Genomic DNA, 14,642 nt, shown 5'->3' on the forward strand with positions numbered 1-14,642 from the left:
ATATTTATCCCACATTTGATATTATTATATTATATATATGAAATTTTTATAGACTGTACGTGTGAGATTTTTATTTATATAATATGAGATTTTATCATTTATGTACATATGAAATTATTATATTATATATTGTTAGATTGTGAAAATAAATATGAATATGATTGCTAGAGGTTATTGAAAATTATGAAAATAAAATAAAAAAATATTAAAAAAGTTAATTCAATAAATATAAATAATAAAAAATAATAATATTTTATTATATAGAGAATATAATAACTAAATCAATGTAGATTTTAAGTATTAATTGATTAGTTAAAAATTTAAAAAGTGATATATTTTTTAAATTTTAAAAATTGAGGTGGCCAGTCTAATAATACCAATATTCTTGTAGACTCCAATTCTGATAAAACAAACAGCAGAATTAATATCCTTTTTACATATCTGCAAATACCCAAATATGGACGTCATTAATAATCATCACCGTCACCATCCTCGTTACCCGCCTTGAGAAGCGTACCTGGCCTATCCCTCTCAACCATTTTGTTCCTAGCTCCGCGAACCAAAGAGAAAGTGCATCATTTTGACCCAGCGAGAGAAACTTTCGTCCTTTGCCAAGAGGAGAAAAGCAAACGAAACAAAATTGCCATGGATTCCACCACAGCTCAGCGTCGTCTCAAAGCCATTCACGGCCACATTGTTGCTGACGGCGAGTCTCACCCCCAGCTCCATCCCAATCCCACCGCTGCAGAGTTCGTTATGGGTACTCTCTCTCTATGAGTTATACTAACTACGGACCCATACATGAACAGTGTAAATGTACCCGTCCGCCAAACAATTTTCCTCTCTCTATTCGTTCGTGCTTGAAATATTTGTTTAGATTAGGTGGTAGCTTTTACTTTGTAATTAAAAAAAGAAAAAAAGAGCTACGGAATTTTTAGTGGTGGTGGGGAAGGCGCAATAATATATTGGAAAAGTAGGTGTACTGTTAGGTAATGTTGATCGATTTAATGATGTGGTAGCTTTTGGCACTTTTCTTGGTAAATGGCACTTTATCGATGCTTATAATGAGATGAGAATTTTTGGTGCTCTACCGGAATGCATAATATCCATTTTAGTCAGAATCTTTGTCCCTGTTTGGTATGTAGGTTTTTTAAACAATGACTGGTATCTTGTTTGAGCTTCCAACATTCTCCATTATTGATTCCACGAATGTAGTCTTTATCGGACTGGCCGCTAGTTCCTTTTTCTGTTGTGGAATCTGGAAAGGAAAGAGTCCAAATCGGGACACCCAAATGTCTGTCTGTCGGTGAGCAGTGATTGAAATGGTAGATAACGATAGGCAAACCCTTTGGTTTGTTCCAATTCTTTGATTTAGGAACCCAGATAACCTTAAGTGGCACTTTTGGGTTTCTTTTGGACTTGTTTGACGGGGCCGAAGAGGCACTTCCAGAGGGATTCTGTCATAATCCTAGGACCAGTTTTCTAAAAGATGTTTGGGTTAAGTGGGAAACAATTTTGAGAAATTTTCAGAAGTTTCTTATTCCCAAACATTTAAATATTGTTAGGTAAAAAAAAAAAAAATACCACGGAGATTATAAAGACTCTAGCAAAATTCTGAGACCAATGAAACATCAGCGAAGGGTAAATGTTAGTGTGAGAATGCGAGATATATGCAAAAGGTTTAACTACAGTTGTTTTTAGACAAAGGGTACGAGTCTCATGTTTTTGCTACATGCTTTTCAGAGCCCCAGACATGTTTCCTGATTGGGTAGGGCCAACAGATGTAAAGCTCTGTCAAAACGAAAACTTCTAATGAAGTGTTTCTCTGTATGTCTCTTAAGGTTGTTTGGATGGTGAGATGAGATGAAATGGTTTTAGATGAAAGTTAAAAGTTGAATAAAATATTATTTGAGTATTATTTTTTAATATTATTATTGTTTTGGGATTTAAAAAAGTTGAATTAGGATTTGAAAAGGTTGAATTTTTTATTATATTTGAAAAGGTTGAAAAGGTTAGAAAAGTTGTAATGATGAGATGGATGGGTTGAGTGTTTCTCAATCCAAACGGCCTTCAGAAATAAAAAATAAAAACAAAAAGGGTTTAGCTCTCTCTTTCTCCCATTTCCCGATCATGAGTAGTTAAAGTATTTTTCAAGGATAAAGAATATTGTAAGGGAAAGAGCAATCCATCTATTCCATATGATTTGCTAAATTCTACTAAAGAACTTGTAGTTCAGGATATATATTTTTTTTGATAAGTAGTTCAGGATATATTTTAGCAAATAGATTGTTGAACTAGAGATGGAGATCTTGAGTGGGAGAAGAAATTAGGACTCTTTCTTCTCTAGTTCTTAATTCCTTGATTAGATATAGCATTCTGAATTAAGATGGGTTTAAATTGTATGGTTTATGGTCTATAAGGTTAGTTTCTGTAACAGGCATCATATAGCACTTTACGGGCCGAGTCAAGAAATGGATGATGGATTAATCAGCAACAGAATTTAAACATTTCCTAGACTATTAAAAGTTTATAAAGGTAAGTTTAGGGTTATCATTCTCATTTATGAATCATTCATTCTTAGTAGTTGCTACCTGAGCTACAGTAGATGCTTTTTGGTCACTGGCAATAAGCTCATCCTTTTCATCATAAGTGATCCGCTTGCCTGATTGTCTTTTTTTCCATTCCTGTTCACATACTAGCAGCTTGTTCTCTTCCAAAGAGGCTGGTTGTGGGTGAGGAGAACATAGGCGGGTTTCCCTATAGCTTTTTCATGGGAATGAAAAGTAGAAAAAAATAGAAAACCTCATAATCTAGGCCGGGTAGGAATCTCACACTGTCACCTTACTAATGAAAATGGTCTGTAACCTGCAAGAATTCTTGTTTAATCAAAGTTCATTGATTGGAAGACTTATTAATTCTAGAATTGGATGCTGGAGACTAATTCAACGAGATAAAAAATTTCTGTTAAACTTAAAGTCAACATGAACAGAATTTACATGACCCTAAACATCTGTTACCATAAAATTACTAATATACCTCAATTTATCTAATAAAAAAGGTTGTTGGTGTAACCATGCGATCAAAAGTATACCCCAATTTTGTTCCTTCTGGTCTGTTGCTAATTGTTTAGTTGTGGACATATACATGGCAATCCAGTTTAGAGTGATTTCCCAATTCAACTATTTGTGATCATGTCTCTGTTGTATATGTGTATGAATTCATCACTGATATAGCCAATGCTGGCATTAATCCTGAACAGAGGAGGGTTACAGTGTTGTGCTTCCTGAGAAATTGCGGTCAGGGAAGTGGAATGTATACAGGTAGGAATTTTCCATTCTATTGTATATGCCCTATATATATAGAATTGATATATGTAGTTCTGGAATGTGCAGTCCGTGCGTACTCCATTTTAAAAAAATGGGTAAACCTGGAACCCACATGAAAAAATTATTTATTTAATAGTAGCCTCCACTTTTTTTTAAAGGGAGTACGCGGGGACTGCACACTCCATGACTGTATATAATATTACCCTTACCTTATTTTGCCCCATAATCAAAGGTCACTAGTTGCACTATATTGCCATTTGCCCCGTACTGCCCCATAATCATTTGCCGTTTCTTTTTGTGCTGTGACAGATCTGCACGTTCTCCTTTGAAGCTCATGAGTAGATTCCATGATCATCCTGAAATTGGCACACTTCACGATAATTTTGTGTGAGCATCCCCAATGAGTTCTTGCTAAATTACAGTTTAGGCTGCTTCTGTTTCCTGAAAATGTTTCCATTATTCAACACCTTTTTCCCTATTATATATGTTGGCAGAAGTCTTCTTTTTCCAGTTTTTAATAAAGTTGATTGAAATAGATTAGAGTTAATGAATAGATTGATACTATTTACCAATAAATTTCTTCCTAAAATATTGAATAGATATATTTGTTACCTAAAAGTCTCAGTTCTTATAGAAAAATACTTCCTTGAACAAAAACTGGTTCTTATTTTTTCTTTTCTTGAGTGTTGGTGAAACAAGCACAGCCTTAGTTCTTCTACTTTCAACTAGCACTGTCTTATTTTCATTTTATGTATTAACTGAAAAGTTTCATTTTTGTAAACATAGGCACTCTGTTGACACTTTCCGAGATTACAAATATTTGGGAACACGGATTCGGGTTGACGGCACGATTGGAGAGTATGTATATTTTTCTTTTTCTTCGGTATGTAAGCTAAGCTCTAAACTTTCCATATATTGTTTCCTCATTCATTTGCATTACTTTTCACCCGTCAAGGTACAAATGGATGACATATGGAGAAGCAGGTACTGCTCGGTCCGCTATAGGTTCTGGCCTAATTTATCATGGGATAGCAAAGGTGAACGTCTGAAAAATTAATTTTATATTCGAAGATGTTTTTTTTTTCATTGAAGTTTATATTTTAATTTGGTTCATTGTTGATAGACAATGTCCTTGATATTTTCTTGCAGCCTGTAACCACTGTTGCTTTATTTTACAGGGATCTTGCATTGGGTTGTACTTCATCAACAGACCTGAATGGCTCATTGTTGATCACGCTTGCTCTGCATATTCTTTCATATCGGTTCCTTTATATGACACTCTTGGTTGTTACACGCCGTTTCATATATTTTCATTAAGATCTTGCCTAATTTTGCAGCTGCAGACATTATTGTAGATTATTGTATACTTTTCAGGTCCAGATGCAGTCAAGTACATTGTAAATCATGCTGCTCTACAAGTTATATTTTGTGTGCCTCAAATCTTACATACTGTGAGTTTAATCTAGATGCTGCTCACAAAAGCAGTTTCACTTGATGTTAGCTGTAGGACACCAGTTCAGACTTTGTATATTATTGGGCTACAAATGTAAAATTTTAAATGGCAACCTTAATAAAAAAAAATGATAAGCGGTTGGCTTGTGGATTCTTGACCAAAATGTAATTCAGTGTGGAGGGTATACGTATAGATTGATTAGATTCTATCATATGTTATTTTGCTTACTCTGGAGCAAAGGACTGTAAATCTATGTAAATTGAGATCTGAGAAGGGTAGTGGATAGGAGGAGAAAATTTCCCCTTTCTGAACATTATTCATAAAAAACTCAGAGGAGAGACATATATTATTGGTTCTTGAACAATGGAAAACTCAGCTCAATCCAACTCAATAAATTATTCGATTTCGATTACATTCTATTTATTTCCATCTCCTTTATTGCCTACTGCCATTCTACATACTCAACTTGAATGTGATCCCTTATTTATGTATTTTTGACTTTTTAGCCTGACTGAACGACTTGTTTGGGTGTCAAACCCATTTCAACCCATCTCAAACCAATCATTGATGGGACCAACTATTTTTTCAACTTCCCATAAAAAGTTAAACATATCTCAATCTATTTCATACATTCAAACATATTTCAATGAGACCCGCAAAACACTACTATTCATTTTTTTTGATAAGTTTAATCATTACCACTACTATTAATAGATCAACTCAGATCATCTGAGATCACCTCAACACCCAAACGTAGTCCTAGAGGGTGCCTTTATCCCTCTTACTATGAACTGCCTGAGTTTATACTTTTAGCCCATATAAAATATCAACATGCGCTATATTATCACATTGAGTTTGTCTCACAAATGAAATTTCTGTCTAAACTATCTCAATGGGCTGGTCAAAGTTTACTTAAATTCTGCCACACCTGTTTAAGGATTGAGATGCAATCTTCAATTGGTTCACAAGCCAAGTCCAGATGATTAAATCCCCCTTTAAATCCCCTATGGTCTGCTATATATTGATGCTGTGCATGTGTCAAGATACATGTTTGAGAGGAGCCAACCGGCCCAACCCTATTGGACTCCACAAATTATGTTGACCATATGCTGTACTGTCTTACAGCACTTGCCCCAATCTAGGGTGAACATGACAAATTTAGCCAATCAACCCTTTTAGATATGTGTGTGTGTGTGTATTTTTTTTTTCCCCTGTAAAGATGATAAAAGATAATAAAGAGCTACATGCAGGAGCCCTCTTCTTAACATGTTCCATTTTGTGTTATAACTACTCATATTGGGTACTAAACAAAAATCATTTCATGTAGTTTGCTTTGTTTGTAGACAATTTCTTTGTTTGTTGGGTCTACCTATCTCTTAGCTTTATGTGGTTTATGATTCTCATCTTGCTTCTGCATTATTTCTTATTTTGTCACTTTGATTTTGCAGTTGTTGAGCTTCTTGTTAGATATTCCAACAGTTCGCCTAATTGTGGTACGCATGTACACCTTGTGCCCCTGATTCCGATATTTTTCTTGCTAGTAATTTCATCTGATTTCATCTGGCTTACTCAACTACATAGGTCGTTGGAGGGATAGATGATCAAATTCCAAAGCTTCCATCATCAACAGGAGTAGAGGTTGTGACGTATTCAAAACTTCTTAGTCAGGTAATCATGTACTCTTCCCTATCAACAAAATCTTAAAATTTTTGGGCCTAACTCCTCATTGGGCTCTTAGCTATTTGAGTACTTGCGAACATTGTTATTTAGCCTGCTCCTTTTTTTTTTTTTTCCTTACCTTCATCTTTCTGGCAGAGGTGTATTTTATAATCTGTCAATATGGTCATAGGTCACAGTAGTGAACTCATGGGATCAGGCATTTCTTGTTTATAAGATACTAGATCTTTGAATTGATCTTTAGCTTATTCTCGAGATCATGCCATTTGTTTCTGAGATTTGCTATTTTCTCTGTTAATTTATGTGCACACTAATGCATGTACAAATAAAGAGATTCATAGACATGCACAAATATATACAGTCATGCGGCCATATTTTCATGACTACATGTAGCAGAATTTACAGCGTTTATTTGGTAGCTGAGGCTTTATCCTCTCATAAATGTAGTAAACAAGTTACTTTTCTCTGCCATATTGTGAATTTGTGACATGGTCATTAAAATGCTTATTGAGGTCCTGTTGCTTAAATACATGAATATCTTACAAGTAACGTGACTTTCTTTGATTGGTAGATAAATGTATTTGTTTCTAATTACGAGAATGCTTTCTTTTTAGGGGCGCAGTAATCTTCAGCCTTTTTGCTCTCCAAAACCTGATGATGTTGCTACCATTTGCTACACGAGCGGTACAACTGGGACCCCAAAGGTATAACTTAGTGTAGCACTTTCAGCTTTCTGGCCTATTGAGTGATTGTAGCCATGATTTGTTAATGGAGTGCTGTCTAACCACCCGGTTCTTTCTCCGTTGTATGAATTCTTGACAGGGAGCTGTTTTGACACATGGAAACTTGATTGCAAATGTTGCTGGGACCTCCCTTTGTGCCAAATTCTACCCATCAGATGTGTGAGTACTGGTGGTTTTGTCTAATGATACAGTACATATTCTATTATGAGAATTTCAATGAGCTACTTAGCATTTCCTGAAACTACCTTTTATAATTCCAGTTACATATCATATCTTCCTTTGGCACACATATATGAACGAGTAAACATGGTCTCGATTACCTATCATGGAGTTGCTGTTGGATTTTATCAGGGGGTACGAATTCATCCTTTCTTTTTCTGAGACATACATAGATACATATGCTACCTAAATAAGTATGCTCATACATGAATATGCATGCCTATGTAAATAGGTACGCACAAAAGGTATGTACTTACCTATATATACATGTATATTAAATGCAGCAGCAGGTGTTTTATCTTCTCAAGATGGTTTGAATCTTTGAGTCCCTTTTCTTGCTAAAGGGGTCGAAATATTCATTGCAATGTAATACTTGCTGCTTTACATGTAATATGCTCTGCTGTATTTTTAATATGCTACTCATGATTATAGGTTCTGAGCAAATATGTATACCTTTGTTTTAAGAGTAGTGCATTATGATTTTGTGAACTGTTGTCTGCTTGCAGTGGTTCTAAGTGTCAATTTTCTTTGTTACTTTTTGTTGTAGTCATCAACTTTTAATTGGACGAAATTATGCAATTTTGGCTACCATACCAAGAACAAAAATTTTATTTTTTAAATATAAATCATCATCCAAATTGAAGTTAGGAGCCAATCCATTCAAGTAAACTGCAGGCTGACCTTTTGATAATATTCATTCTAGATATGCAACTGATTTTCCTAATTTGTCTGAGACGAGCCTCAACTATTTCTCCCCACTCATTTTGTTTGCAACTGCTGTATGCAGGATAATATGAAATTAATGGATGATATGGCTGTTCTAAGACCAACTATCTTCTGCAGTGTCCCTAGGCTGTATAACAGAGTATATGCTGGGTAAAATAGATGCCTGTTACTTTGGAATTTTTTTTTTTTTTTTATACAATCTGTAACACACTTTCTCACTCATTCAGTTGGATGCTTTGATGTGCAGTATTACAAATGCTGTAAAGACATCCGGTGGGCTACGACAGAGGCTATTTAATGCTGCATACAATGCTAAGAAGCAAGCAATATTGAGTGGTAAAGTATATTATCAATTAGACCTATGTATCTTTGTAGCATAAGATTCATTACTGTTTTCAGACTTTCTAGTTTTTGTTTGTTTGACAAATTGAATTCCTTTGTCAACTTTACTTATCCAAAAAAAAAAAAATCCTTCGTCAACTTTTTTTAGCTTGCATTGAACTAGATCTGCAACGTTTTGGCATTCCCCAATCTCATATAGATTCTTTTTCCTACAATTTTCTCTGAAACAAGTTTTAGCTGCCACCATGTAGACACACATAATAGAATCTCTGTTAAGGTCATCCCCTAGAACATTGATTTTCACTCAGGAAACAAACATCATAGTGATATCTAATGACATAGGAGTTTTTCAAATCTATTAAAACATTCTCTGCAATAAACAAACTTTAAAGTTGCATTGTTCTTTCATGAGTGCCTTGGTGTCAGCCACAGAGGATGAACCTAGTCATTTGTTTCTTTACCATTTTTTCACACAGAAATTTTTTACCCTTTTGGTGTCTATTGGTGGTGATATATCTGGTTATTTCAGGAAAGAACCCTTCTCCCATGTGGGACAAGTTGGTATTCAATAAGATAAGGGAAAAGCTTGGAGGACGAGTTCGTTTTATGGTATCAGGTGCCTCACCCTTGTCTCCTGATATCATGGAATTTTTAAAGATGTAAGTTTTTTAATGGTGTACAGAGTACCAAGTGCATTTGTGTTTTTTGCAATCCCCCCCCCCCCCCCCCCCCCCCCCCCCAGCTGTTGCCAAAAAAAAAAAAAAATGGGGCTCAATATTATACTTTGCAGCTGCTTTGGTGGTCAAGTAACTGAAGGATATGGCATGACTGAAACTTCTTGTGTCATAAGTGCCATTGAGGAGGGTGACAGTCTATCTGGCCATGTTGGTGCCCCTAATCCGGCCTGTGGTGAGTTATTGACGTGAGTTTCACATAATTTGAAATTTCTTATCCTTTAGTATATCTGCAAGAAATTCTATCAGCATAGGATGTACCTACCTTTTTTTGCATCATAAACAGTCAGTCATTTGATAAGCCAGCAAAAAAGTGGATGCATAGACATGCATAATTGAGGGCTTCTTGAGAATATGCTCTTTGTTAGATAGCACGTCTATATTTACTCACAGAAGGTTTTGGCTTAAGACTTGTGCAACGTTATAAGCTTACTATTATTGCTGGTTGGGTTTGGTCTTGGGTTTTTCTCATAGAGGTTCAATTGTTCAAGCCAGGCTGACTTTTTTAATTGCATTTGATCATACCAGCTGTTGGTGATCAGAGTTATGTAGACAGGAGAGGTTAATTATTTAAAACCAGTTCAATTACTGGTTCTGAAGTATATGCAATCTGTTTTTGGTCTGTGTGTGTGTGGGTCTGTGGATTTTTTTAGGGCATATCAGCTCTCTATCTCTCTCTCTCTCTCTCTCTCTCTCTCTCTCTCTCTCTATATATATATATATATGTTTCTTGGTATATCTTCCTATCCTTCTTTGCCACTAGTCATTTAAATGTCAGCATATTCAAATGATCTGTGTAGCAAACTAGGCAAGTAAGGCATTAGAATTCTTCACAGCAGGTTAGAGATCTCCTGAGGATGTCATGTTAGAACTGACAGAATGTATATGCAGAAGATTGAACCGTTCTAATTTTTAAGTTGTAAAATCGTAAAGCTAACTAAAAACCTTGCAAGGATGTGAACAGTGATTACATGTAATATATACCTAGTGGATATTGAACGTTTTACTGCTTTTTTAGTCTTCTTTATTAAGATAACCCCCCACCCGAACCATTCTTAAGACTGCCAAGCCCTCTAAAATAATCGGGGCCTCTTGACTCAGGATTTCCTTTTTGTCTTTTGTCATGTCTTGCTTTTACTTTGGGCTAAGAATCTAAGATATTATTTCATCTTGCCTGTTTCAGAACTAAAGCTTGTGGATGTCCCAGAAATGAACTACACATCTGACGATAAGCCGTATCCCCGTGGTGAAATCTGTGTTAGGGGTCCTATTGTTTTCCAATGTTATTACAAAGATGAAGTGCAGACGTAAGAAACCCATGTATTTACTGGTTCTTTTGGGAATTATTACATCCATCAAATGCCAATGCATCTAATGATTTATTCAAATTGCATAGGAAAGAAGTGATTGATGAGGATGGATGGCTTCATACTGGAGACATAGGGCTGTGGTTACCTGGTGGTCGTTTAAAAATTATTGATAGGTAAGATCATATCATCCTCAATATTTGGCTTTACTCAAGTCAGGATTAGGGAAACTATGCCATGTTTTTCATCTTCCTAAGAACATATGCTTTTTGCAGTTGATGAAATTTTCCTTCCAAGTATATATATATTGTTCTCTAGATGCAGAGCTCTCGCATTCTCTTTATAAGTTCCTTTTTTTTTTCCCCGTGTTTTTTTTTTGGGGGGGGGGGGGGGGGGGGGGGGGGGGGGGGGGTATTGTGTCGTACTCTTAACATGTGTTGCAGTCCCACTCCTTAGAAGAAGCTTTTGAAAGGATGGTTCACCACCAGTATATACATTAGAATTTAAGCTTCCAAGGGGACTTCTGGTAAATTGAGTTCATTAGCTTCAAATAACTTGCTCTGAAAAAAAGAAGAATAAGAAATTGGTATCTTCAGTCCTTTAACACTCAACAAGTTTAAAAAAAAAAAAAAACATTCAGCAAGTGCGTGCAGAGTTTGTGATGACTTGATATTGTCAAATTTGAGTTAAATATTTCTGGTCCACAAGAGTATTTCTTTGTCATTATATGAGTGGCTGATAGAAGTTTTCTAAACAGCTATTTAGTTTGCATGTCATGCCAAAGCATCATTTATAAATCTGGTATCTATAGTTTTGTATTGGCTGTTCACCTCAATGGAGGGAGTTTTGCTCATTGAACAACAAGGCACATGCCCTAGTTTCAGTTATTTATGCTATTTCTTCAAAACATGCATTGGCTTTGCTGAAGCAATTGAAGTGCCTGCAGCCTGTGTGCACAAGTTTTTTACTAGACCAGATGGTTGTATTAATTTATTAAAATAAATTTCGTTGAGCTCGTATATGAAGTAAGATCCATATTGATTGTAACTGTGACGACAACATAGTAATGCTGATCTTTAGAGGATGTGAATGCTTACTGTATTTTGCCAATTGATTTAGGAAGAAAAACATTTTCAAGTTGGCACAAGGAGAGTACATTGCTCCAGAGAAAATTGAGAATGTATATGCAAAGTGCAAATTCATTTCCCAGTGCTTTGTATATGGTAAGAAAGTGGTACTTTGCATCTGGCCTCTCTCTCTCTCTCTCATTTGAGCCACTAACTGCGTATTTGTTGCTCTTGGTAGGTGATAGCCTGAATTCTTCTTTGGTAGCTATTGTCTGTGTGGACCAAGATGTTTTGAAAGCATGGGCTGCTTCTGAAGGCATTAAGGTCTTCAATTGGTCTTTTAAATCTGGAAAAAGAGGAGATGATAACCACTACCCACTTATAAAAAAGGGAGATAACCTCATACTTGTGAACTCAATGAATTTGACTTGTTTGCATGTTGCATTTTGAAACGTGCAGTTGCTTTATATTGTTATGGTCAATAAGGTTCAATCTTCGTGCAAATAAAAATAGTGAAAAATTTAATTCTCTCTTTCCTGCATATCTGCATGAAAGGTGCCATGTAGGCTAACATGGTTTGTAAGTGAGAAATCCAATGCATGGCATTGTACGCTTGCTTGGTCCTACTTCTTACAGATCCCATGAGACAGAAAACATCTGATTGGTTGTTCTCTGGTTAGAAAATTTTGGCCTGTGATCTATATAGGAAAAGAGTCCTTGAGAATGAATCAAGGCTGAAAATTTTTTTATTAACAAGATCCCATCTCTTCTTATAGTAGAATGATTAAGTAATTTTTCTGTTAAAATATCTATAGTTCATAAAACAGCATGTGTCCTCATTTTTCCATCTTAAAAGTAGTTCTGGGCCTGACTGTTGAGTTGGAAAAAAAAAAAAATAGTTTAGAAAAGATTGGAAAAAAGATAAAATGCAAATGCATCTCTTATTTGTGGTTCTCTGCCTATGTGTAATGCAGTATCAAGATCTTGGAGAACTTTGCAATGATCCAAGAACAAGGGCTTCCATCTTGGCTGACATGGATGCTGTTGGGAGAGAAGCTCAGGCAAGTTATCTCGGTATTACGGGATTTTGTCTGTTTGATTTCACCTTCGTTAGATTTCTGCCTAAATTTTTCTCCATGACTACAAATTTATTTGCAGCTGAGAGGTTTTGAATTTGTAAAAGCCGTGACTTTGGTGCTTGAACCGTTCACTGTGGAGAACAGCCTGCTTACTCCGACATTTAAGGCGAGTGATCAGTTTGAAGTACCTGAGAACAATTGCCTGGTTTGATCAAACATGACTCTTTTGACTCTTTTCTTGTGTTTCACCAGATCAGGAGACCTCAAGCACAGGAATACTTTGGAAAAGCAATATCTATAATGTACGCGGAACTCTCTACATCAGACCCCTCCCAGAAACCATTGTGAAGTTGAACTTGTAAGAAGCAGAGAACTAAGAACAAGCCAAAGCATTTATGATGCATGCACATCCTCGACACGACAAAATTATTGTTAGTGGTGACTTCTGGCGTTGTTGGAGCTGTCATCATCTGCAAAGCATCCTGCATCATGATTTTCTCTCAAAATAAAATGATTTAACTAGACATCTACAATCTTTTCTGTTATCTAAATGAACTAATTTATTTCTGCACTTATCGGATTGTTTTCTTGACAAGTAAATGTGTGTGTGTATATATATATATTTTATTGCCAATGGGAGTGAAGAGAAGTAAAGGTTCAAAGGTAAAACACTACTAGCAACAGAACAAACTGAACAATCATTTATAAAGTATAATTGACAAGTGCTAAACAATAAAATGGCAATTTCAAATTAAAAAATGCTCTTCAGTATCTCAAAATTTCCTAATGTGACGTCAAAAAGTTTAAATAATATTTATAACAATTCGATGTCACGCCAAGAAATAATAAAGCTATGATGGCTAAAATGACAATATATCAATCTTCTTTCAAATAATTTTAATGGTGTTATCTTCCACAGTTGATCAAGAAATTGAGGACATTCGCCAGCCATTGATTTTGAGAATTACACATCCCTATAAAACTAAGATAAAATCGGAAATAAGGAGAATGCATATTAAGAAAGAATATTAAGAAAGAGTAATGCGACGTATAATTGTGAAGTATGTAAATGTGACGTATAATCGTGAAGTATATAAATGTTATGTAGTCGTTTCGAAAAAAGAGTTTATTATAAAAAATTAATTAATTTTTTATATAAATTTTATATTTATTAATTTTTTTAAAGTAATTATATGATAGTTACACACTCACGTATCATTTCTTTTTAAGAAATATCTCAAGGAGGGAATAAACCAAACAAGCCATATTCGTTCATCTGCCATAATCACATATCGTGCGATGAAGCATTTATTGTGCATCACGCTATGTCATGAAAAGGACCTCAATGCAATCTGACCAAGACCAACATGCACTAGTAGCATGATGCTTCATGACATTTGTTAGGTCCATGACGCACATCCGTGGTTAAAAAATGAAATAGGATTGGAGACAATTGACGCAATCCGGTGAACAACAATGTCTCTAAACTCTAACCATTATAATAATTAACGAGTTAGGGAATTTGGTGGACATGAATGAGCACGAGGCTTGTGGTCATAAATTCTCTCACTTTCAAAAGATATATGAATGTGAGCTCCATTACCACCTTCATTGCTTTCCCTTTTCCTTATTTAATTGATAAATTCTGTCCCCCAACATAGGAGATGCACATGTAAGCGGAGCTTATTGGCCAATGGAAGAAGATCTCAAGAGTGGAGGCTTTCCACTTCTAATGCGACCAGTCCACTCATTAAGGTCAATGCCGTTTAGGCCCCCCATTTAGTCGCTGCATCTTAATTATTCTTTGACCCGCGGCACCTAGTGTTACCACCACGTGGCGTATCAAGATACGTGTATTCGTCATAATTTTAATTTTTTATTACTTTTTTAAATTTAAAAAACAATAAAGAAAAAAAAAATTGTTTTAATTTTCCATTTCTAATACCTAAAAGTACGGTGGGGTCCAAAC

At 35.4% G+C, this 14,642-nt stretch overlaps 1 protein-coding gene across 4 annotated transcripts; it reads left to right on the top strand.

Annotated features, from left to right (window-relative positions):
- The first annotated feature begins 440 nt into the window (after positions 1 to 440).
- LOC122275084 (long chain acyl-CoA synthetase 6, peroxisomal-like) lies at positions 441 to 13,307 on the top strand. 4 transcript variants are annotated; one of them, XM_043084044.1, is made up of 24 exons: positions 443 to 760; positions 2,438 to 2,535; positions 3,260 to 3,320; positions 3,636 to 3,713; positions 4,113 to 4,184; positions 4,282 to 4,363; positions 4,505 to 4,610; positions 4,701 to 4,777; positions 6,228 to 6,272; positions 6,361 to 6,447; positions 7,071 to 7,160; positions 7,279 to 7,358; positions 7,460 to 7,553; positions 8,206 to 8,294; positions 8,392 to 8,480; positions 9,016 to 9,145; positions 9,277 to 9,395; positions 10,404 to 10,527; positions 10,617 to 10,703; positions 11,647 to 11,750; positions 11,833 to 11,918; positions 12,569 to 12,655; positions 12,753 to 12,839; positions 12,926 to 13,307. In XM_043084044.1, exons 4-24 carry the CDS (start codon positions 3,661 to 3,663, stop codon positions 13,019 to 13,021), a joined length of 1,884 nt encoding a protein of 627 aa, XP_042939978.1. In that variant the 5' UTR covers positions 443 to 760; positions 2,438 to 2,535; positions 3,260 to 3,320; positions 3,636 to 3,660; the 3' UTR covers positions 13,022 to 13,307. The 4 variants fall into 4 exon arrangements, with proteins under 4 accessions (XP_042939987.1, XP_042939969.1, XP_042939978.1 ...); XM_043084035.1 differs by lacking the exon at positions 2,438 to 2,535 and having other exon boundaries at positions 442 to 760; positions 4,701 to 4,723; XM_043084026.1 differs by lacking the exon at positions 2,438 to 2,535.
- Positions 13,308 to 14,642: the final 1,335 nt, after the last annotated feature.

Source organism: Carya illinoinensis, chromosome 1 (genome assembly GCF_018687715.1).
Source record: "Carya illinoinensis cultivar Pawnee chromosome 1, C.illinoinensisPawnee_v1, whole genome shotgun sequence".
Lineage (NCBI taxonomy): Eukaryota > Viridiplantae > Streptophyta > Magnoliopsida > Fagales > Juglandaceae > Carya > Carya illinoinensis.